Raw genomic sequence first — 23,601 nt, forward strand, 5'->3', positions numbered from 1 at the left:
CACTCTCGTAGCGCACTCACACACTCCAGTGCCTCCCTCATGCTTGACTTCTCACTTTGGAGAGTTCTGGCTACGGCCTCGCACGGTCCAAAAAGAGCCTCACAGCTAAAAAGGCCAAATTATGTTCTGGCTTTTGTGGCTTGTTTGGAAAGACCAGATATTTTTGCCCGAGTATCTCCACTGACTGTCTTGTCTTGCTCTCGCTGCTAGAGCAAGATAAGACAGTCAGTGGAGATACTCGGCCAAAAATATCTGGTCTATACAAACAAGCCACAAAAGCCAGAACATACTTTGGCCTTTTTATATATTCCTTTGGCCTTTGGCCTAGAGTCTAGCATCTTCAGTGTCTCGAAAAGGGCTGTATATATGAGGAGCAAACCCATGAAATGGCCCTTGTGCGTACGACCCATCGAGTCGGGCATAATGACAACAAGTTGTAGACCACCTCATCATCACTAAACATAGACTGGAACAGCATCTTATGCTTTGATGACTCCCCTATCACCACTGAGACACCCCATACAAAGTTTAACGTGTTTGCATCAAGACGAACTTCCCTCGCCACTTCTTGTAATACCAAATCTAGTGAATGATTACTGCAGTGCACGTTGAGTGCATTTGGACACTGTTCTCTCAGTTTTGCTTGCACGCCTGAGATGCGGCCCGACATATTAGCAGCGCCATCGAGCAAAATCCTTTTCGACGCTCCTCCAGTGGCAAATTCAAGTGCACAAAAACATATTTAATGCAGGAAAAAAAGTGTTTCTCCAGTTGAGATGGGTGCACTGTAAAACCCGAGGAAAACATTCACTGCCTCGAGTTTTGAATCCACATATTGGAGACAAAGAGAAAATTGCTCTGATGTGCTTACATCGGTTGTCCCATCTGCAGTTAGACTATAGAAATAATGCTCTCTCACTTCGGGCACGATTTCTCTTTGAACAGCATGAGTGAATATTTCCAGTATTTCGTTTTGAATCGTGTCAGACATCCAGTTGTCTCTTCGCTGTAGCCACTCGCGCGCATTTGGCAATGCATATGTCCGCTCCATCATAAGTTTTCAAAGCACTCCATCTCGACCGTTATGGCCTCCAAACTGAAGCCTTTCACTGCCGAGGAATCTTATCGATCTGAATATCAGTTCTAAGACTGTTCTGGCGGTTTTTTGCTCTTTCTCAACAATGTCCGACAGTAGAGCATTAATGGGAGTGTTGTTGAGCGAAGCAAGCATTCTCACCGATTCTGAATGCATGTCAGAAAACTCGTGCTGGCTAAACTTTGTGGTTGCTTTACGCCAGTTACAAAAACCTCCTACTGTGAATGAACTTGTCTTTCCATCGTGATGTCTTAATCCCTTCTCTATGGCTTTGCTACAGGAGAAGCAACGAAGGGTGTCTCTTTCCGTGACATAGTGCAACCATTTCAACTTGGTAAACCAGCTTTTCTGAAATGACCGCTCGAAGGTCTCTGTTCCAATTTTCCTCCCAGATAAACGTATGTCTGGTCGACACAGCTCGTCAAATCCTAGTACGTTAGGTGGAACACGCGGCTGCGGTTCCTCCTGTGTGTTGGCTATCTCGTGTGTGTTCGCCACTGACTCGCTAGCTCCTACACTGTCTGCAGTGGTGCACGTGCTAACAGCCTGGTGGTCGTCGTCGGTGATGGTGGACAAAGAAGAAGAAGGTACTGCATCAGCAGCATCAGCACCTTCTGACTCGGTCCTGGATGTTTTAGAATTTTTTGTAGGCCTATTGAAAAAATCTGAAATGCGTTTTTGCGCCATGTTGTCCTTCGTGTCTCTCTCTCTCTCTCCTCCACGGAACCGTCCACACTGCGATGTTCACATGCGTGTTGTAGCGACGGTGTTAGAGTCATCGTGAACCCCAACCCTGTAGCAAGATCTCCATGTCTGTGATCACTAAAAACTAACAAACACATTTTTTAGCAGCGTCTCGCGTAGCGAACGCTGCTCATAGAGAGCTCGGCGTTGTTCTTCTTGTGAAGACAAAACCTTAATCTCGAGGACTCGGCTCTTGTATATACAAGATCCGGATCTCCTTAAATACTGAGCACATGTACACATCCTCACATAGATGGTGCCTTTTGAGAGCGTCTATCATGAACTTTTAAATGTATTCGGACATTTGCTTTAAAGTTTCGAAAAGTTCACGTTACTATTTAAAGATTATTCCATTTATTGTATTGTAATTCCGTAAATACATTATTTATTTTGTAAATACACAATATATCCTGAATACGTAAATACATTATGACGCGTTTCGCTATTGGCTTAATCAAGGCACGTGACGAAATATCGGAAGTTGTTGTTTTTTAAAAATTTCTTATATAAATATATATATTTTTTTAGGTGACAAAATCTATAGGATGCTACTCGTGGACACATTTGTCCTTGTTTAACTTATATTTTCTTCCCCAAAGAAAAATAATTTATTATATCGTTTTAATATATATATATATTTAATGTATAAAAATGACCTTTTTTTGCAGGCAGGAGGTGCTGTGCTCCTCTTGCCCGCAGCTCGGGGGTGCTGCAGCGCCCTCAGCACCCCCCTTCCAGCGCACCTGGATTTACCCTAAAACCTTTTAAAATCTTCTTCTCCAGAACAGCTGGACAGATCGAGGGGAAACTTCACACACATGTTCCCCAAGTCTTGGGGATATCAGCATGTTCACAGATAATTGATGGGTCACATGGTCTGTCAGCAACATTGGATTGAACAAAAATATTTTTAAAATTACTTCTCTTGAACTGCTTCATCGATCGACATGAAACTTCACAATGATGATCTCGTAGTGATGGGGAATATATGCTTTAAATTTCACCCTGATCGGGCGCATAGTCTGGCAGCGAGAATTATTTAATATTTTGAATCTGTGTTCTTTTTGATTTTTCTTTTTTTGTCAAGATGGCTCACTTTGCTGCACCTGGATGGGTTTGACGGTAGAGGAGTAGCAGCTGAAAGCCGAATCTTATCCAGGTTCCTCCTCATGACTTCATCTTTGCTTTTTGCTTGTGCGGGGTCCTTCTGTTGACTCCCATGCAGTACTTCTTCTTCTTCTTCTTCTTCTTCTTCTTCTTCTTCTTCTTCTTCTTCTTCTTCTTCTTCTTGCGAATGGCAGCTGGGCGGCCGGGTAGCTATTATTTTGTTGGGGCACGACTTTGCCGCTGATGCTATGCCCCCATACGAGTACAATGGTACTCATTTCGCCAACCTCGGAAGGATAACAGGTTGAGTCAACCCCACCGGGTGTTAGTTCAGTGACCAACGGGGCTCGAACTTCGGACCCTAAGATCCCAAGCCAACACCAGGATTGAATACAGTACTGTAAAGACAGTACAGTATTTGGTCTTCTATTTGATTTGAATTGAATTTATTTTAATCCCATTCTGAATCAAAGCTTTGAATGCATCAAAGCGAGATGTCTCGGGACCCGGTCATCACTGCCAGCTGTTATAAAGTGGCAGTTCTAGTTAGATGTATTATTAATTATGTAACACACCAGTACACAAACACCACATAAAATACACCACGCAAAGCAAGTCCCAGCAAGAATCTGCAATCGCTGATTGCTCTTTTTATTCTTGTGGAAATACAGGACGAGCGGGATCGGCTCGCAACGGTCGCCTCTCGCACGTCGTTACACAGATTTACGCCACGCCACATCACATGTACACCAAACATAATACAAACGTTTGTTTTGTACAAATTAATTCGTAATATTGGTGATATATTTATTTATTTGTAATTTATTCATAACTATACAAGTTATGTCGCTAACCACCATCTAGAGAACGGGTACACTAAAGTGGAGGGGGAGGAGAGAGGGAGAGAGAGAAGGGTGGAGAAGGGAGGAGGTAGGGGGGAGCAAGGAGGGGTTAGGGAGTAAGGGGGTGGGGAAGGAAGGCAGCATGAGGGGAAGGGAAGAGAAGGCAACATGAGGGGGAAGGGAAGAGAAGGCAACATGAGGGGAAGAGAAGAGAAGGTAGCATGAGGGGAAGGGAAGAGAAGGCAGCATGAGGGGAAGGGAAGAGAAGGTAGCATGAGGGGAAGGGAAGAGAAGGTAGCATGAGGGGAAGGGAAGAGAAGATAGCATGAGTGGAAGGGAAGAGAAGACAGCATGAGGGGAAGGGAAAGGAAGGCAGCATGAGGGGAAGGGAAGAGAAGGCATAAGACTAACCTGATGGTTCGTGAACACGCTGAATGTGGATCAAAAAAAAACCTCCAAAGTGAATGGAAAAATAGGAGCAATACCCCTGGGTGCTCACCTGGTAGAATAACGATACTGAGGAGGAAGTCAACGTGGGATTGAATCAACGAAATGTACCAATGAACCAATGCTATAGCAAATACCAATCATGGGAGGCAACCCCCTCCCACACAGTAAATTCTCTCAGAACATGATTATTTTTTTACGTCGTGAACAATCTTTGATAAATCATGGGTGATGAAGGTGGTGGTCAAGTTGCATTGGAAGTGTGTGTGTGTGTGTGTGTGTGTGTGTGTGTGTGTGTGTGTGTGTGTGTGTGTGTGTGTGTGTGTGTGTGTGTGTGTGTGTGTGTGTGTGTGTAGATTCTAAGAAGAAGGCAAATACCTATTTTGGGGTGGCAACACCACATAGACCCCCTTATACCCCAATTTTTTAAAAATGATATCAACAAACTTTGGTCCATCATGGATGATGAAGGTCGTGGGCATGTTTCATCAGAATTGTGTGTTGTGTTTCGGAGAAGAAAGCAAATACATATTTTGGGGGGCAACCCCTACCGTGGACCCCCTTTAGACCCCAATTATTTTAATCTTATGAACAAGCTTTAGTACATCACAGCTGATAAAGGTGGTGAGAAAATTTCATCATAATCGTGTGTGTAGTTTCTGAGAAGAAAGCAAATGCATATTTTGGGGGCAACCCATTTCCGGCAACTCGAACAAAAGACCCCCTTCGACCCCGATTTTTGTTTTTTTAATGATGTTAACAAACTTTAGTACATCACGGGTGATGAAGGTTGTGGTCAAGTTTCATTGGAATTGTGTGTGGCGTTTGAGAGAAGACGTTGCAAGTACTTGTGGACGGACGGACAGACGAACGACGGACCATCCCATAAGCTCCCCAGAACTACCTTCCAGGTGAGCGAGAAATCAAGGAAATTAAAACTTGACTATCCCACGTGAAAGACTGAAGATTCAGGAGGATTTGCCGACATTTTCCAAACAATTCTACATTACTCATCAAATGACAACAGGGAGGTCTTACATGTAGGTATTAGCATAATGTATTTTTAGCTCACCTGGAACATAGTTCCGGGAAGCTTATGGGATTGCGCATCGTCCGTCCGTAAATACTTTCAATGTCTTCTCTAAAACTACACAAACGATTTTGATGAAACTTTACCACAACATTCATCACCGTGTACGTACCAAAGTTTGTTCCTGGCTATTAAAAATAATAATAATAATAATAATAATAATAATAATAAAATTAAAATAAAATAAAAATCAGGCCCAAAGGGGGATGGGGGTTGCCCCCCAAAATAGGTATTTGCTCTTCTCAGAAACTACAAATGCAATTCTGATGAAACTTGACTACAACCTTCATCACCGTGTTTGTACCAAAGTTTGTTCATGACATTAGAAAAATCAGGGTCTAAGGGGTCTGGGGGGGCGGGGTGCCCCCCCCCCAAATATGTATTTGCTTTCTTCTCAGAAACTAAACACAATTCCGATTAAACGTGACCACTGCCTTTATCACCCATGATGTACCAAAGTTTGTTCATAGAATGAAAAAAAAATCCACCGGTATTTACTTTCTTCTCCACTACATATTTTGTGGGTCATCCATTCCTACCAGTTGTTCCCTGGTGCATCGTCTTGACCCCCGGTGCATCGATGAAACTTGACCACAACCTTCATCACTTGTGATGTTCCAAACAATGAAGGTTATCCTATCTAGCCGCCACCAGGTGAGCGCCCAGGCACATGTTTATTTGACATATGACATTGGCATATGTTTATTTGTTGATATGACATTGGCATAAAAATTGGCTGAGGACAGGGGGAAGTGAAGGAGTATCGTGTTCAAGGCAGGGCAGAAGCTTGGTTCTGTTGGACCTCACCCCTTATAAAAGGAAGACAAAGAAAAAGAAAAAGACTTTCCAGCCATTGGCAGTAAAATTTGAGCAGGCATGGAAGACATGACTTATATGCAGGAATCCTGAATACCAAAGGAAGACAACTTGGAAATCAATGCGAGATGTCAAACATTATCAAATACTTGAGAGCTATCCAGAGAGATGGCCCGAACCTCTGCATGTGGTTCAGACAGGGCATTCATCCACTACTGTTTCAGAAGAAGTTACATATCCAAGGTTGAATGGCCTGATCGTAAACAATACTGGTTGTAAGAGATTAGCAAATTAGAGAAGAGCATGGTAGTTTAGTGTCGGAGGTTATCCACAATGAAGGAAAGAGTTTCCTCACTGTATAACCACAAAACCACCTTAAAATCCACTTAACCGCATAACCACTAAATTCCCATGAAAGTCTGCTTAACTGAATAACTAAACTACCATGAAAATTTGTTCAACCGTATAAACACGAAACTACAATGAAAATGTCATTAACCACATAACCACTAAACTACCATGAAAATCTGCTAAACCATATCACCATGAACCCACCATGAAAAGCCCATGGCACAACAATGGCACAGAATACACAGATACCTCTTGAGCGCCTCTCTCAGTTCTGGAACTTTGCGCAGACACTGCACGGTAGCGTTCAGGTAGCAAGTGTTTCCCAGGTTCACCAAGCCGGTGGGTAAATCCATCTAAAATAAATATAGCATCACATGTCTGTATTACACCATCACATCTCAGTATCGATTCAAACATGTGTTGTGAAAAATTGAATCACCTTTCTAATTTACTGCACTGGCAGGAAACTCATAACTCGTGTTTAGTAAATTGTGCAAACAGAAAACTCAGCCTTGTGAGCAGCAGGAAGTCAGTCATGTGTTTTGTTAAAATGACGGAAGGAAGTGATAAAAAATTGAATGGACAGAGTTCCACCATGAAGAGGAGACAAATGATGAAGAAAAGAGGAGGCAGCAGTTAAACAAACCACATTTGCAAGGTGAGCTTCAGAGAAGTCCTCCACAAACATTGGCCTCTCAGCCGGAGCATTGGGTAACTCTTCAACAGATCCCATGAGCAACAAAGTTGAGCCCTGAGGTGAGGAGAACATTTACTGGGTCCATACATTTTTCAGAGCTGGAGGAGTCATTGTGTGTGTGTGTGTGTGTGTGTGTGTGTGTGTGTGTGTGTGTGTGTGTGTGTGTGTGTGTGTGTGTGTGTGTGTGTGTGTGTGTGTGTATCTTCACCATGGTTGAGGCCCCACCGTTTGGAGAGGTAATGGGGTCAAAAGGTTGAGACCTCAATGAAGAACAGTCGAGCTAATAATCCAAGTAGTCAGAGAATCAGTCACTCATTGTAAATCATGAAAGTTCTTATTTGGGTATACTTTAGGCAAATAACAATTTCAAGGTATGTGATGAATCTGAATTCTGAAACCGGAATTGTAGAAACAGGATAGCAGGAAGGAGAGCTTCCCACTGCTGTAGTTGGTGAAACTGCATGAGCTAAGTTTGTCAAAACTTGGAATTGAATCCGAGTTGTGAAACCAATTGTCTGAAGGAAACTGCAATTTGTGGTGTGTTTGGTTTGAATAACACGATACGAGTGCCTCACATCACAGGGAACAAGTTACTTTGAGCATTTGCTCTCCAGCAGAATGATCGCAGCAATCTCTCGCCCAAACTGTGCCGGGTGATTTGACTCCACGGGAGACATCAGGGGTAATTGAACTGGTTGTGCAAGTTAATGGAATGAAATCTGCACAGGATGAAACATCATATTGCACATTTCCTGCAACTAGAAAGAGCAATCAGAGATCGTAGACCCTCGCCAGGGCTTGTTTTGTGTGCTGAATTTTGTGTGGCAAATAAATGGAAGGATGTACTATGAAATGAATGAAAGGTCATCGATTGCAAATGAAAGGTCTATAATTGTCGAAAGGGCAAAGGTCTGAAAAGGTCAAAAGGTCTAATGTACTCGTATAAAGTGTCTAAAATGGTCCAAGGGGTCTAAAGGATTTGAATTGTTTAAAGGGATATAAAGGGTCTTAAAAAGTTTAAAAAATGGTCGCAAGGTCAAAGGGGTCTAAAGTGTATAAGCAGGTCTGAAAGGTGTGGTGGTCTAAAAATCTGAAAAGGTCTAAAAGGGTAGCTATAAAGGGATCATTACTATTATCATTTCAATAGTATGTGATTAACGGACATACTCATTCTGTGTGGACAAACAGACAGACCCAAATGCAATACCCTCTTGTCTGGCAAGGGTAATGATATAATAAATGCCCTCCTCTTTGGCACCCCTCCCTCATCTTTAGCACCCCCTCAAACTTCATTGCTTTTCAGGTGCATATCATTTATGAGTCTGCTTACATTTTACAGTGGCCTGCAAAAGTATTCACCCCTGACCAATAATGCCACATTTCGAGGAATGACAAATTATGCAGAAACATTTTCTCCAAATTAACTTATTTTATTCATAACCCAAGACATCAAACTAAACACCTTTATAGTTGAATGAGGTTACATGTCAGGAATACCTGAAAAGAACATGTACAAATCAAAACTCACTCGTGAAAGTATTCAGCTCCTCCGATCAGTACTTGGTGGAAGCACCTTTTGCAGCAATGACTGCTCTGAGTCTTTTGGGGTAGGTCTCGACCAGCTTTGCACAGTAAGATGGTGAAATCTTTACCCATTCTTCACGTGAAAATTTCTCTCATTCTGCCAAGTTTGATGGAGGTCGTCGATGGATTGCAATCTTCAAGTCTCGCCATAAATGTTTAATTGAGTTCAAGTCAGGACTTTGATGAGGCCACTCAAGAACATTTAGTTACTTCTAATTCAGACACTCCAGTGTGCCTTTAGCTTTGTGCTTCGGATCATTGTCCTGCTGAAATGTGAATCCCCGACCCAGTTTCAGATACATGGCCGACTCAAGCAGGTTTTCATCAAAGATTCTCCTGTACTTTGCACCGTCCGTTGGCCTTTCTATCCTGACAAGCTTGAATAGTCCCTGATGATGAAAACAGCCCCATAACAAATATATATATATATATATATATATATATATATATATATTTATATATATTTATATATATATATATATTTATATATATATATATATGGTATATATATATATATATATATAAACATGTATATATATATATATATATATATATATATATATATATATATATATATATATATATATATATATATGGTATATATATATAAACATGTATATATATATATATATATATATATATATATATATATATATATATATATATATATATATATGGTATATATATATATATAAACATGTATATATATATATATTGTTGTGGTTACCAAATTCGCAAACCACCATTCAGGTCCCTTAGGTGAGGTATCTCGGTAAGTGCATGTGTAGTTAGGCCCAAACCCGTTGTCTAGTGGGAATACATGTCATTTATACGTGCTGCGACTCTTCAGGATAGCCGTTTTTCTTTCACTATCTTTATTTTGGACCAACCGCCACGATCACAACCACAACATCAACCACCGACCACAACCACCGCTTCACCACAACCGCCACGACCTTCACGCACACCTCACAACCGTAGCATCGCCACCGTTCTTGCCCCGCTGTGGGTACCGGTGTTGGACTCATGCAGAACGCGCGTCGAACAGCGTGTACAAAATCACGGATTTTGTGCTTCAAAAACGGATCCAAAACGACACACGCCCACTTTTTGCCGTCCAATCGGTGAGCGAGGGGCGATTTGGCCCCGCCTCCAGAACGATCGATATATGCAAATTTGTGGATCAAAAAGCCTTCACGCCCACTTTTTCTCGGGCCAATGGGGAGCGAGGTGAAAGGTCAAAGGGAGGGGGTCAAAGGCGAAGTTACGGGGGGATAAAAGGACGGTGTTCGTCAGTCAGAAGAGAGTCGCGAAGGAGAACGAGTCCAAAGAAGAGTCCAGAGTCGGAGAGTCGGAGAGTCCCGAGGCGGAGAGGCGGAGAGTAGGAGAGTCGGAAGCAGAGGGTCAAGACTTCGCGGGCGGTGGAGCTGCTCGTCGTGTGCGGAACGGAGGGGACGGAGCTGTGGAAAGGCGGCGACACCAGACGAGGGGGTGCTCGTGTCGTGCAGGAAGCTGCACCCGAGGGAGGCCGACAGCGCGACCTGGCCGAGGTGGAGACGCTCGTCGCACATAATAAAGATCCTCTATACCCCGAGCATCAGCAACCCCCTCCTGTTTCCCCCCGCGCTGAGATAGTGCGACCAAGGGGGCCCCGTTCCCACCCCCTGCCAGGCACTGTCCACGAGGCCCGCGGGTTGCGGGGCCATCGCCGCTCCGCGTCTCATCACCAGACGGGTAGGCCCGACCCGGTCTCGGCCTCAGGCCTACCTCATTCTTGGGGATTTCTTTTCCTTGGTTTTGGGTATGTGTTGTCGGCGCCGTCTGTGAAGTAGAATTGTATAAGTGTTGCCGTGTGCTCGGTAGTCGGTATTAGCTCTGCACTGTGTTTTCACTTTTATGTTTGCTTTTTGTGTAAATGGAAGTGTGTTTTCCTTTTTTTTGTGTGCTTTTGGTGGAATTGTATTTGTGTGCTTCCCGTGTGCCGCGAATAAATGTGCTTTTATTGTTGAACTGTTTCCCGCTTCGCTTCGTCTTTTTCTCCCATTGAATCCCCATCTTGCTTCACGTAAAGGGTTGGTAGTGGGCTGAATACGCCCGATAATTAATCGAACCGTCGAGGTCGACGATAACACCGCTCGGTTATTCTGATAGTACGGAACGGGTCGCTTAAGTGGCCCGTGTCCGAAGTCGACCTGCGGCGAGGTGCGATCGCCCGGTCTACCCTCCGCGTGGGTACTTAGGTAGTTCGAATTTGGCGAGCAACCCTATCCCACGCGGGGGCTGATTGGCTCGATCGCGGTGAGACCGAAAGGTCCACCCGTGACTGGTTCCCGGCGTTAGTCCGAGAGGGTCACGACTGGATTGTCCGTCCGGTGGGCGACGTGCCGCGATTCGAGTTACGTGGCCGTCAGCACGCCGGCGGGCGCGAAAACGGCAACACTGGTGTCAGGTCGTGCGATACAAATTCATCGCCCTCCTCGCGGCACTGGTATTGGAGAGCGGGACAACAGGCTCTCCTGTCTCCGGCTAAATTTACGGGAATCGGTCCAGGGGTGAGAGAAGCGACCCCCGATTCCCTCCAAATTACGAGCGAGTTAAATTAACCCTTCACGAGAAGCAAGATGGCGTCTCAAGGCGAGCGGGAGCCGGGGGTATTAGAAATGTATATGTGTAGTAATGTAGAATCCATGGTCCAGGATGGAGTCCCCGAGCAGGAAATGTTGATTGTGCAGGAACACGGACTCGCCCAACTGAACCCAGAGCCCGAAATGGGAGCGGCAGCGGCCGCAGTGTATGACACCTCCCCCCCCCCTCTCCACCAAAACCCTTCCCCAACCCCTGCCGAAACGGCTCACTTGAGTGCATCCGACATGGCCCAGCTGTTCACCATGCTGGCACAAATGAATGAAATGAAAGACATGAACAAGCAAATGAAGGAACTGTGGGGTGCGACGCAGAGCATGGGCCGATGCCTGCAGGCGGGCATGGGGGCCGTGAGCAGGGAACTTAAAATGGCGACTCCACGTGTCGGAACGAACGAGCTGGAAGGGGGTGCGGCGGCTGGCGGGCCCGCGGTGGAGGCGGGTAAGGAAAAAGTAATTCGGGAGACAAGAGACGAGGTGAAAGTAATTGCGAGGGAGAGAAAAGAACAATTAATACGGAAAGCAAGGATGAGGTACGCGGAGATCGTGAAAGAGCAAGGAGTGAAAAACAGGGAAGGACGGGAGCGACTTAAAGAGAAAGCAAGGTTGACCTACATAAAGATAAGGGAAAGACGCCAGAAAGAAGCAGAGACCAATAAACACGATGAAGACGGGGTAAGTGACGCACACACACACACGGAGGTCGTGGAGGATAATGGGGGTGAGCTCGCGGAGCGTGTCGGGACCCAGTGCGAGCACCTGGATGGCCTTCTCCAGGAACAAGGGGAGGGAGTATGCCCCCTTGAGGCGAGTCACGACCAGGTGAGTTCGGTCGTGCTTTGCGAGGTTGAGGGGACGGGTGCTGTGAACGAGTGCACGGAGAGCTTGGGGGGTATAGAGGCCCCGGAGACCCTTGTGGGGACACGAATCCCCAGTGTGGTTGTCCCTGTGTGTGTGGTGCAAGGTGTGAGTGCGTCCCCGTGTGTGGAAGCGACCCCGTGTGTGAGTGGTGTGGTGGCGATGGTGCCAGAGTGCGTGCTTTCCAGCACGCCGTGTGTGGATGAGGCACCGTGTGTGGAAGAGACCGCGTGTGTGAGTGCCCCCGCGTGTATGAGTGAGGCACGGTGTGTGGATGAGGCACCGCGGTTGAGTGCCCCCGCGTGTGTGGATGAGGCACGGAGTGCGAGTGAGGCACCGCGGGTTAGTGCCCCCGCGTGTGTGGGTGAGGCACCGTGTATGGAAGAGACCGCGTGTGTGAGTGTCGCCGTGTGTATGAGTGAGGTACCGCGGGTGAGTGCCCCCGCGTGTGTGGATGAGGCACGGTGTGAGAGTAGTGAGGCACGCGTGAGTGAACGGCCGTGTGCAAGGTCGCTGTGTGCAAGGGAGACCGTGTGTGTGAGAGAGCGGTATGTGAGGGAGATGTCGGTTGGCATGCGGGAGCACGCAGCCGCATCTCCCGGTGTGAATGTGATGGTGTGGACTGTGTGCGTCGTAACACGCAGGTGTGCGTGGGTGGAATGGAGACGACGACGACAGATGAAAGAAAGCCGGGTAGCGGCTGTCGTTGTTTCGGGGACCGTGCCGGGTTCACCCAGCAGTGAGCACGCGGTTCGTGCTGTGCAACGCACGAGACCACCACGTGCTCGCTTGCGAGAGTGAAGTCCCGGTCCGGAAACGCCAGCGGTGGATTTGCCGATCCCGCGGACGGACAAAGTTTAGGCAGGTAAATGGATTTGGACCGGACGGGTTCTCCACGCGATCGTGTGTGTTAAGCTCCAACGGGCAAAGCACATGTGTTCGCGTGGGGAACCCCTCGAGAAGTGGGGCTTGTGTTTTTTCTTTGCGCACGGTGACGTCATGGCTGCACGTGTGGTTGGAATCCGGCAGGAGGGGTATCTCTGCCGGATGGTCCCGTCCAAGGAGGGACGAGGAACACGTGCAGCTGCATGACGTCACGGGCAGGTGCAAAGTGCGTGAGCTCTGAGTTGCCGCGCAGGTGCTGCGCATGTAAAGAGAAAAAAAAAAAAAACAGCAAGCCTCACTTTCGGGTGCAAAGGATTCCTGGGCAAGGGGTGAAAGACCCCCTTACCTTGGGCACAGGATGGAAACTAGTTAGGGGGAAGGGTTAGCTTAGCTAGACCGACTTCATGGGGCTGGGGTAAGTCCTCATGGAGTCCGTGGAATGGATTAGTTAGAGGGATTGTAGCCAGATTTAGGTTGGGAAATAAAATGAGTTAGGAGACAGTGACAGACTTGTGAATGTGTAGTGGGGACGTAGCTTAGCTACGTAGTGTTAAAAGGAACGTGCTATAGTTTAAGGGACGACGTGGGAGCACGAGTTAGTTAGGGGATGCAGTTAGAAGGATGGCAGAGTTCAGCGGTGAGTGTGTTGAAGAGTTGTTGGTGAGTTGTGAGGTGAGTACTTGGTGAGTGAGTGAGGCCAGCGGGTCTGTGTGTATGGAGCGAATGGGGAATGCATGGTGCGATGAGTGATTGGGGGGAGGAGTGACTCCCGCCCAAGGGACCCCGGGGTCAGTATAAAGTGAGTTAGGGGGTTAGTCAAATTGAAAAATGGAGGTCGTTTTGCTGTTGGTGGGAAAGTAGGCTCGAGACCCATTTGGAGGGGTGCAGGAGCCCTGTTGACGGGCTTGGGAGCGTGGCTGCGAAAGGTGAGTATCGCTGAGTGGGTACCCCGGGCACCAGGCTAGTCGGCCGCGGTAGGCCATGGGCCCATGGGGGGCCGGGATAGAGTAGTGGGCACGGGTGCGCCTGCTTGGTGCGGGGGCCCGGGGCGCCATTAGCCGCGTGGGCAGTGTTGTGGGCACGGGTGACCCTCGGAAAGGGGCCCGGGAGGCCGGCCTGCCACGTGTGCGTTTCAGGGGAGGTGCCATGGGGGGCACTCCCCGGTGTTAGGGAGCTGGTAGGCTCGGAGGCAGTGTAGTGCCCGGGGGTGCCATAGCGGGAGATTCGGCAGAGGGTCGTGCCTGCCAAAGGGAGCCACGTGTCCCAGCCAGGAGACCGTGTGAGGGCACGGAGAGAAAATTGGGGGGGTGAGGACACCAACACAGGCGACGGGAATCTGGGTTGTTAGAACCAATAGTTTAAGCGAGAGGCGCTTGTTGAAAGCCCCGGGGTAGTTTAACAGTTAAATGGTTAGGGTAGATTAGGAGATGTACCCCTCCGCACCATCCATCCCCTCGCTGTCGTTGTGGGCCGCTGGACCCACTTTGGGTTAGATCGCTGAACTCTGGGGAGGCCATTCTGAGGCTTGAGTTGGGCCTCGGCACAGGACGTTAGCTCTCCCTTGTTCCCCTCCGGGAAGGGAACGTAGGGGTTGGGAGTAGGCTAGGTGACAGGATAGGTTAGCCGAACAAGGACAGTAAAGGGGGTTAGGGGACGATTTATAGTGGGGAAGTAAAAATAAAAACAACAAAAAAAATAAGTTGGGGCTAAATTGGGGTTTGACAAATTAAGGGAGTGGGTATGTACAGTGACAGGCAAAGGCGATAGGTTGGGAGGGAGACAGGTGGGTAGGTCCGAGCCCGCCTTCCGAGTGGCCAGCACCACCGCACTCCCTCCACCAACCTCCACTGAAGGGCAAGAGCTGGCCAACTTCATCGGCTGGCCGTGTTTTGCTTCAAGGCGGAGGCCGGCCAACTTCATCGGCAGCTGTGTGCTGCAAGGCCTGTGCCGGCCAGTTCATCTGCTGGCTGTTTTTCTTCGAGGCCTGTGCCGGCCAGTTCTTCTGCGGGCTGTGTTTGCCTGCAGCGGCCTTCTTCTGCGGGCTGTGTTTGCCTGCTGCCTTTGCCATGCCATGCCCACTGCCCATGTTCACCAGCCCCGTTCAATTTTGCTTTGCCCCCCCCCTGTTCATTGCCATGTGCGCCAGGATCGTAAAAGCAACAGTTTGCAAGCTGCAAGAACTGCCCTGTTGGCAGCTACAACACGGGCCTGCAGTGGCGGCCCGTGCACCGTGTTTGTGTTCATGCATCCATTCGTTGTGCTCATTGCGTGTGCCACTTGAGCTGGCACGGAGACTGCGTTGTGCAGCCCAAGCACCGTTGTGGTTCACTGCGTTCAGTTCAAAAGGGAAGGCCTTGGACTGCGTGTGAGCAGCCAGCCACGTTCCCTGTCACCTGCATTGTTTGAGCCAGAGACTGCATGCGGGCAGCCTGGCTCCCTGCTAACTGCTTTCTTTTGCAGAGTTCAATGATCCTGGGCCATGGTTTAGTGTAAGATTTGTAAGTTAAGGTTAAGATGTACTGTAAATATGAGTGCGCCCCCGGCATGTATGTCTTAGCGCCGGCAATTTTATTTAAGTCGTCCGTGTGAGTGAGTTTGTTTAGGTAGTTACGCAGCCCTCAGGTTATTTATTTTGGGGACACGAATACCATGAATGTCGCACTCGGGGATCCGTAGGTAAAGTGTATTAGGGAAAACTACACATGATGGCACACGAAAATTTGACGACTCGGGACGAGTCTGTAAAAAGGGAAGGGGGTAGTGTTGTGGTTACCAAATTCGCAAACCACCATTCAGGTCCCTTAGGTGAGGTATCTCGGTAAGTGCATGTGTAGTTAGGCCCAAACCCGTTGTCTAGTGGGAATACATGTCATTTATACGTGCTGCGACTCTTCAGGATAGCCGTTTTTCTTTCACTATCTTTATTTTGGACCAACCGCCACGATCACAACCACAACATCAACCACCGACCACAACCACCGCTTCACCACAACCGCCACGACCTTCACGCACACCTCACAACCGTAGCATCGCCACCGTTCTTGCCCCGCTGTGGGTACCGGTGTTGGACTCATGCAGAACGCGCGTCGAACAGCGTGTACAAAATCACGGATTTTGTGCTTCAAAAACGGATCCAAAACGACACACGCCCACTTTTTGCCGTCCAATCGGTGAGCGAGGGGCGATTTGGCCCCGCCTCCAGAACGATCGATATATGCAAATTTGTGGATCAAAAAGCCTTCACGCCCACTTTTTCTCGGGCCAATGGGGAGCGAGGTGAAAGGTCAAAGGGAGGGGGTCAAAGGCGAAGTTACGGGGGGATAAAAGGACGGTGTTCGTCAGTCAGAAGAGAGTCGCGAAGGAGAACGAGTCCAAAGGAGAGTCCCGAGGCGGAGAGGCGGAGAGTAGGAGAGTCGGAAGCAGAGGGTCAAGACTTCGCGGGCGGTGGAGCTGCTCGTCGTGTGCGGAACGGAGGGGACGGAGCTGTGGAAAGGCGGCGACACCAGACGAGGGGGTGCTCGTGTCGTGCAGGAAGCTGCACCCGAGGGAGGCCGACAGCGCGACCTGGCCGAGGTGGAGACGCTCGTCGCACATAATAAAGATCCTCTATACCCCGAGCATCAGCAACCCCCTCCTGTTTCCCCCCGCGCTGAGATAGTGCGACCAAGGGGGCCCCGTTCCCACCCCCTGCCAGGCACTGTCCACGAGGCCCGCGGGTTGCGGGGCCATCGCCGCTCCGCGTCTCATCACCAGACGGGTAGGCCCGACCCGGTCTCGGCCTCAGGCCTACCTCATTCTTGGGGGATTTCTTTTCCTTGGTTTTGGGTATGTGTTGTCGGCGCCGTCTGTGAAGTAGAATTGTATAAGTGTTGCCGTGTGCTCGGTAGTCGGTATTAGCTCTGCACTGTGTTTTCACTTTTATGTTTGCTTTTTGTGTAAATGGAAGTGTGTTTTCCTTTTTTTTTGTGTGCTTTTGGTGGAATTGTATTTGTGTGCTTCCCGTGTGCCGCGAATAAATGTGCTTTTATTGTTGAACTGTTTCCCGCTTCGCTTCGTCTTTTTCTCCCATTGAATCCCCATCTTGCTTCACGTAAAGGGTTGGTAGTGGGCTGAATACGCCCGATAATTAATCGAACCGTCGAGGTCGACGATAACACCGCTCGGTTATTCTGATAGTACGGAACGGGTCGCTTAAGTGGCCCGTGTCCGAAGTCGACCTGCGGCGAGGTGCGATCGCCCGGTCTACCCTCCGCGTGGGTACTTAGGTAGTTCGAATTTGGCGAGCAACCCTATCCCACGCGGGGGCTGATTGGCTCGATCGCGGTGAGACCGAAAGGTCCACCCGTGACTGGTTCCCGGCGTTAGTCCGAGAGGGTCACGACTGGATTGTCCGTCCGGTGGGCGACGTGCCGCGATTCGAGTTACGTGGCCGTCAGCACGCCGGCGGGCGCGAAAACCGCAACAATATATATATATATATATATATGGTATATATATATATATATATATATATATATATATATATATATATATATATATATATATATATATATATATATATATATATATATATATATATATATATATTCAGGGTGGCCTGAAAGTCACTTTACCCCTTCCCAGTGAAGCATTGTTCTTGAACTCCTTTCATATACAGGTTTTATTGTGGAGTACTTACAATAATTAGTCATTGTATCTGTATGTGCTCCATCATTCTTCTGAGTCAGTGTTTCCGCATACTATAGCGGGTGAGGGGTCGAGGGCAGAGGGGAAGGGACGGAGGGAAGTGCGAGAAATTTATCAGGGGTAAAGTAACTTTTGGGCTACCCTGTATGTATATACAGTATGTATGTATATACAGTATGTATATATATATATATATATATATATATATATATATATATATATACTTGCGTTAATTGGCTTGCCACACTCGCTTCTCCACGTCGTTGCAGAGATTGACATTACAGATTTGCTGTATTGGCATGATTTACACCAATCATAATCCAAACATTTATTTTCTACAAATTTATTTGTAATATCGGTGATATTATATTTATTTGTGCTATAAGAAGGTCCAAGTGGTCTAAATGGTCAAGGGTCTAAGCAGTTTAAATGATATTAAAGTCTAATGGGTCTTTTAGATATTTAGTGTCTCAAGGGTCTTTCGTGTCTTCAGGGACTTCAGGGACTTTGGGTCTTTTCAGTATTTTAGGTCTTCGGGGTCTTCAGTGTCTTGGGGAATTAACATTCAAACAGGACGTGATTCATAGGCATGTAGTCTTCACGGCTTTCTATAGGTACTGTAGATATATTTTGTATGTATGTTCCAAATGAGTAATTTGTTTTATGACAAGAAAACGTCCTTTACTTACATCTTTTATCTGGAATTTTCCCCATTCGTCATCCTGAAAATAAAAAGGAGTGAGGAATTAAGAGTATAATTCATCTTCACACTTCTAATAATCAAAACAAACCTTGATAAATAATCAAAGAACAAAACAACAAACACAGACATAGGAATGCAATAAGATCAATATTATGGCAGTTCGGACTGGCTTCGTATCATCCATAACAGCATATGTAACCTTCCTAATAAATACAGTACAAACAAAATTAATTATTTTCCGTTGGTAAATGAAGCCGAATGTGACGAATGGAAGAAGTTAAATTGGGCCCCAAACTTAATTCACCCCGATCCTATCAACCCATGCATGAGCAGACTTAATTCAGCTTCTGAGCACCAAACACAAGACGTTACACCTAAAACGCTTTGGCTCTTCTTTTACGTTTACAGATGCTGCGTACAACTGAAAACAAACCTCTTCCACTTTCACCTTTGGAGGCTCTTTCTGAACTTGTCCTTGTGCGGTAGTTACCACCCATAAACAGTGAGTGATAAATAGGCAAAGTGGTCTTTCCGACTATACCACAAAGGGTAAATAGGAAAAGTGGTCTTTCCGACTATACCACAAAGGGTAAATAGGAAAAGTGGTCTTTCCGACTATACCACAAAGGGTAAATAGGAAAAGTGGTCGAATAATAATAACAAATTGAACAGGGTATTTTGGGATTTTCAGAGTGTACGACAGGGCCAAACAATCACTCTCGTGTGAGATACCACGTGGAATTTGTCACACCCAAAATGTAGAGTGGGCAGAGAGTTTATTACTGGCACTATGTCCAACAGCACTTCGCTTCAATCCAGTTCATCCAGCAACAGACACCTCGGGACAAAAAAAAACCCACCACTTTAGTTACGTTACCAGCATTACAACAAGCAGGCTCCTTGAATTGCAACTTTGACCTGCCTCTTGCTCAATGAATAAGGAGAACACATTGTTCAGATCTTCTCAGGAGGAATGTTTCTCAGAGGAGGGGGGTGGGGGACCACTGATGTGCATTTTAGTACAAGAAAAACAATTCTGTTTCACATATAATCTCTGATCCTCATACGACCTGGTACCAAAAGAATTAAGTCTCCGTATCAGATCCCTGGTTAGAGTCCAAGTCTCACATCCATCGAGCAAGACTGGAAGCACGAAGGACCTGAAGACTCGGACTTTCATCCTCCTGTACAGGTACCGGCAGTGCCACACCCCGTGATCCAGTGAATCCATGATTCCCCAGGCCCAACCCAGACGTCTGTTGACCTCTGGCTCACAGCCAGCAGAGACATGAATATCACTGCCAAGGTAAGTGAATCTCTCTGACCTCAACATCCTCACCACAAACGGGGCAGAGAAGATAGCAGCATTCCAAGACGTCATTGAAAGCCTGGATCATGATTTTGACCCAGGAAATCCATAATCCCAGTGGCTCCGACTCCTCATTCAGCGCCTTGAGGGCCCCCAAAAGGATATCTAGAGTCTCCACAAAGATGACTGCATCATCAGCGAAATCAAGGTCAGAGATCTTGACATTCCCAAACGATGCACCACAGCTTGATCTCTCCTACATCCTCCCCAGAATCCAGTCCATACAAGCGCTGAAAAGTGTGGGGGCCCGTGCACACCCCTGAAAAACTCCAGTAACAACTGCTCCCTGAACAGCTCAGCTCTGCCATTCAGCCTGGCCCTGCGACTCTGGTCAATGGTGTCCAGTGTCCCTTGAGAGACAAAGTATCTTCTTTGCCCTACGGTGAGCTCCAAGACATCCACTGGCAACAGCAGGGAAGGTGGTCTTGAAGGCACTCCACAACTCTTCAGGATTCCCCAAAGGAGCCAGACCTCCCAAATCCCCACTCAGCTACCTTCTCATCGTTGTGCTTGCCAACATCCAGCCTAATCTGAGATGATACCATTCTCCTGGATTTCAGCTGCAACTTCAGAGTTGCCACAAACAAGCCTGTGGTCGTTATTGAGGAACAGAGCACTCTGGTGGACCCTGCATTTCTGGCTCATCCTCCAGTGCCCATCAATAAGCACATGGTCAATCTCCTTTGCCACACCACTAGCATTGGAATACCAAGTCCAGCGATGAGCCTGAGGGCACTGAAACCATGAACCAGCCACCCTAAGTCCATGACTTCATGCAAAGTCAAGGAACTTGGTGTTATTCTGGTTCACATTTCCAGACCCATAGGGACCAACACATGTCTCATAACCATCCCTATCAGTTCCAATCGATGCATTGAAATCCCCCAAGACTAGAAGAGTATCTCACCTGGGGCACTGATTAACCACAGACTCAAGCGTGGCATGGAATGCGTCCTTCACGGTTAGAACACTCACCTCAGTCGGAGCAGATATAGAGACCAAGGAAATGACACCCAAATGGTGATGAATCCTTAGTCTCATAATACGCTCGTTGACCGGTGTTACCTCAATTATCATTGGAGTCAGCTTATTGGACACAGCTACAGCAACTCCTTGGGCATGGTAACTATCAGAGCGACCAGACCAATAGTAGGTGTAACCACCCACCATGATCTTGCTGCAATCCAGTCTCCGAAACTCAGAGAGTACTGCAATACCGATGTCCAAACGCTTGAGGTCAGATGATAACAGAGACAGGTGATCATCCTCTCTTCATGATAGGCCATGTCAGGCACCCACCCGAAAGAACCGCCTCAGGTTAACCCAAGGAGACCGCCGTCTAGTGGATGACACCTCAGCACCACCCCGACACAAAAGACCGCAATCTGACCCGGGAAGGTTACCCCATGGTTTTCCTCCTTTCATCAAGGATTGGGGGTCTCAAAGGCTTTGCCCAAATCCCGTCATCCGGTGACCTGCCCTGCGGAGGTTTTTTGCTTTGACGAGAGAGGAGGCGGTTGATTTGCGAAGGAAGGGGTGAGAGGGAAGACGAAGAGAGCAGGCAGGCATCATCATGGGGGTGGAGGGAGAAGGGAGGGGTGGGGAGAGGGGAAGGATGAGACTGGGTAGTGGTATGGGAAAGATGGGAGCGGGCAGGGCGAGGAATAAGATTTGAGGTGGTGGGAAGAGAGGGAGGTGTGATGAGAGGAAAGAGAGAGCATGTGTAAGACATTGAGGAGTGTGCTGAATGAGAGTGAAGCATTTGTTCGGTTGGAACAGAGCCCACATATGTTGAAAAACCATACAGTTTGGGATATGAGAGGGGGAACTGTTAGTCAAGCAGAGGGCAGTTGAGAGAGAAGTGCGAAGAGAGGAGGTATGATGGGGGACAAGATCAGAGGAGCAAGGAGGGCAGATGACAGGGGAGGAGTTAGGAGGAGGTGTTAAGGATGTGGGATGAATTTGCGCTGAAGTTGGAAAAAAAGAATGATTAATAACGAAGACGAACAAGCATTACAAAGTGGGATGTTAAAAAAAAATTTCTCGGTCAGAGATATGTTTAAATACATTGGAGAATGGATGGAGTACAGAAGAATTTCAAGAATGGAGGAAGGAAATGTTGTAACAGGTGGAATTTTTTGACATGGGATGAAAAAAAACAAATAGGTCGAATTGAAATCGAGTTTTGGTAGAAGAGCACAACAGAGAGAGGAAGTTGAAACATTTAAAGAGACCATTTAAAAAAAATAAATTGAAGATTGGGGAAGAGGGGGGGGCAGAGTGAAGGAAGAGTTTGAAGAAAAATGTCATAAAGGTGAGTGGTGAACACCTTGACGATCAAAGTGGAATTGGAGATGTGAAAAGTGAAGAAGAAGAGGAAGATTCTGTGGAGGAAGTCTCGTGGTGACAGGAGGGAATGGTGAGGAGGGGAAAAGATTCTTTTTCTTTACTTGATTTTTTTTCAAAATAATTTAACACATGAAACATGACAGTTGAGTAGAAATGTTTAACTCTGGGAGTGCTTCGAAACAGCGTTGCGCTTACCTTGCATCGGTCTTCTTGGGTTGCTTTATGCAGCTTCATTGGCTCGATGAGTGTGGGAGGGGTTAATTATTTATATAATCTGAGCCACCTGGGGTTAGTTGATTTGGTGAGAACTGATTGGCTACTCCCTCCATTCGAAGGTGAGAGATGTGGGTGGGTCTTTCTTTCTTTATATATTGATTGCTTTTGACGTTTGCACGTGGTACATGATTGTAGTCCAGGAGCCCACTGAGGTTTAATCATAATTTTTGGTGCAAAAGGTTTGGGGTGCGGGATGTACCCATGGGACCCGTGGGAGTCTGGGAAGGCGATTCTTAAGTGTCGCGTTTGGTGCGTTTGGGTGTCAGCTCCACCTGGATGAGCAGAAAAATCACTTTTAATCATAATTTCGAGTGCAAGTGCAATTAAAGCATGGATCGACAGATAATTATGTACTGATTATAAATCAGCAACTTAAGAACAAAATCCATGGTGCATATCCAATTAAGAACACCATTAATTAGCATCAATTAGCACTTTTAATAATAATTTTCAGTGCAAGGTTAAAACAAGTGCCAAAGTGTAGAGCACAGTGCCGCTAAACACAATCAAGTGCTTAAGAACGATTCTTATGGTGCGTTCCGTGCTTAAGAACGGGTCAAAGGTCACCGGGTCGATGCGCGCCTCCCTGTGTGAACGATGCTTCGGGAAATTTCAGCACACGCATGAATGGGTTCTGGTGTTTTCTTGGAAGTCATGCATAAGAATGAACGCGTCTGTCAGCACGCTGTGTTCTCTGTAGGTACCTCGGCAACCGTTGCTGCGCTGCCTCTCTATGACGTATATCGCTATTGCTAGCGCAGGCCAGAACGGGACCACATGTCATGCTGGCTGGGTATGCATCATCATGTCCAACAAAAAGGATGGTAAGTTTTCTGTATTTCTCGTTGGGTTCTCGTAGGGTTTTCTGTATTTCTCGTCAAAAATCATTTTTGGGCGATAGCTGGAGATATCTACTATGTTAGTCCTAGTCAAATCTGGACAGGGGGTCTGGAGGGGGTTGGGGTCAAAATAACACTGAAGTAGAGCAGGCGCTTTTATGAACGGCGTCTGCTCTGTCCCCATACAGCCATGTCACGGCCCTGATCTCAATCCTTGCCT

The 23,601-nt window shown here is 47.2% G+C and overlaps 1 protein-coding gene across 5 annotated transcripts in view; it reads right to left on the reverse strand.

The window, feature by feature from the left end:
- Positions 1–23,601, reverse strand: part of LOC147019399 (ubiquitin carboxyl-terminal hydrolase 14-like) — a 203,105-nt gene that overhangs the window by 139,494 nt on the left and 40,010 nt on the right. For 3 of the 5 annotated variants that reach the window (XM_085893825.1, XM_085893822.1, XM_085893824.1), the window contains 3 exons: positions 18,535–18,567; positions 7,140–7,244; positions 6,743–6,846 (listed from right to left, as the gene is read on the reverse strand). In XM_085893825.1, the coding sequence (XP_085749951.1) occupies positions 6,743–6,846; positions 7,140–7,244; positions 18,535–18,567 (242 nt within the window). Of the gene's footprint in view, positions 1–6,742; positions 6,847–7,139; positions 7,245–18,534; positions 18,568–23,601 lie in introns of those variants that run through there. The other 2 variants (XM_085893823.1, XM_085893826.1) reach the window with 2 other exon arrangements.

This window comes from Eptatretus burgeri, chromosome 9, assembly GCF_056783735.1.
Source record: "Eptatretus burgeri isolate ZD-2024b chromosome 9, Ebu_testis_v1, whole genome shotgun sequence".
Classification (NCBI taxonomy): domain Eukaryota; kingdom Metazoa; phylum Chordata; class Myxini; order Myxiniformes; family Myxinidae; genus Eptatretus; species Eptatretus burgeri.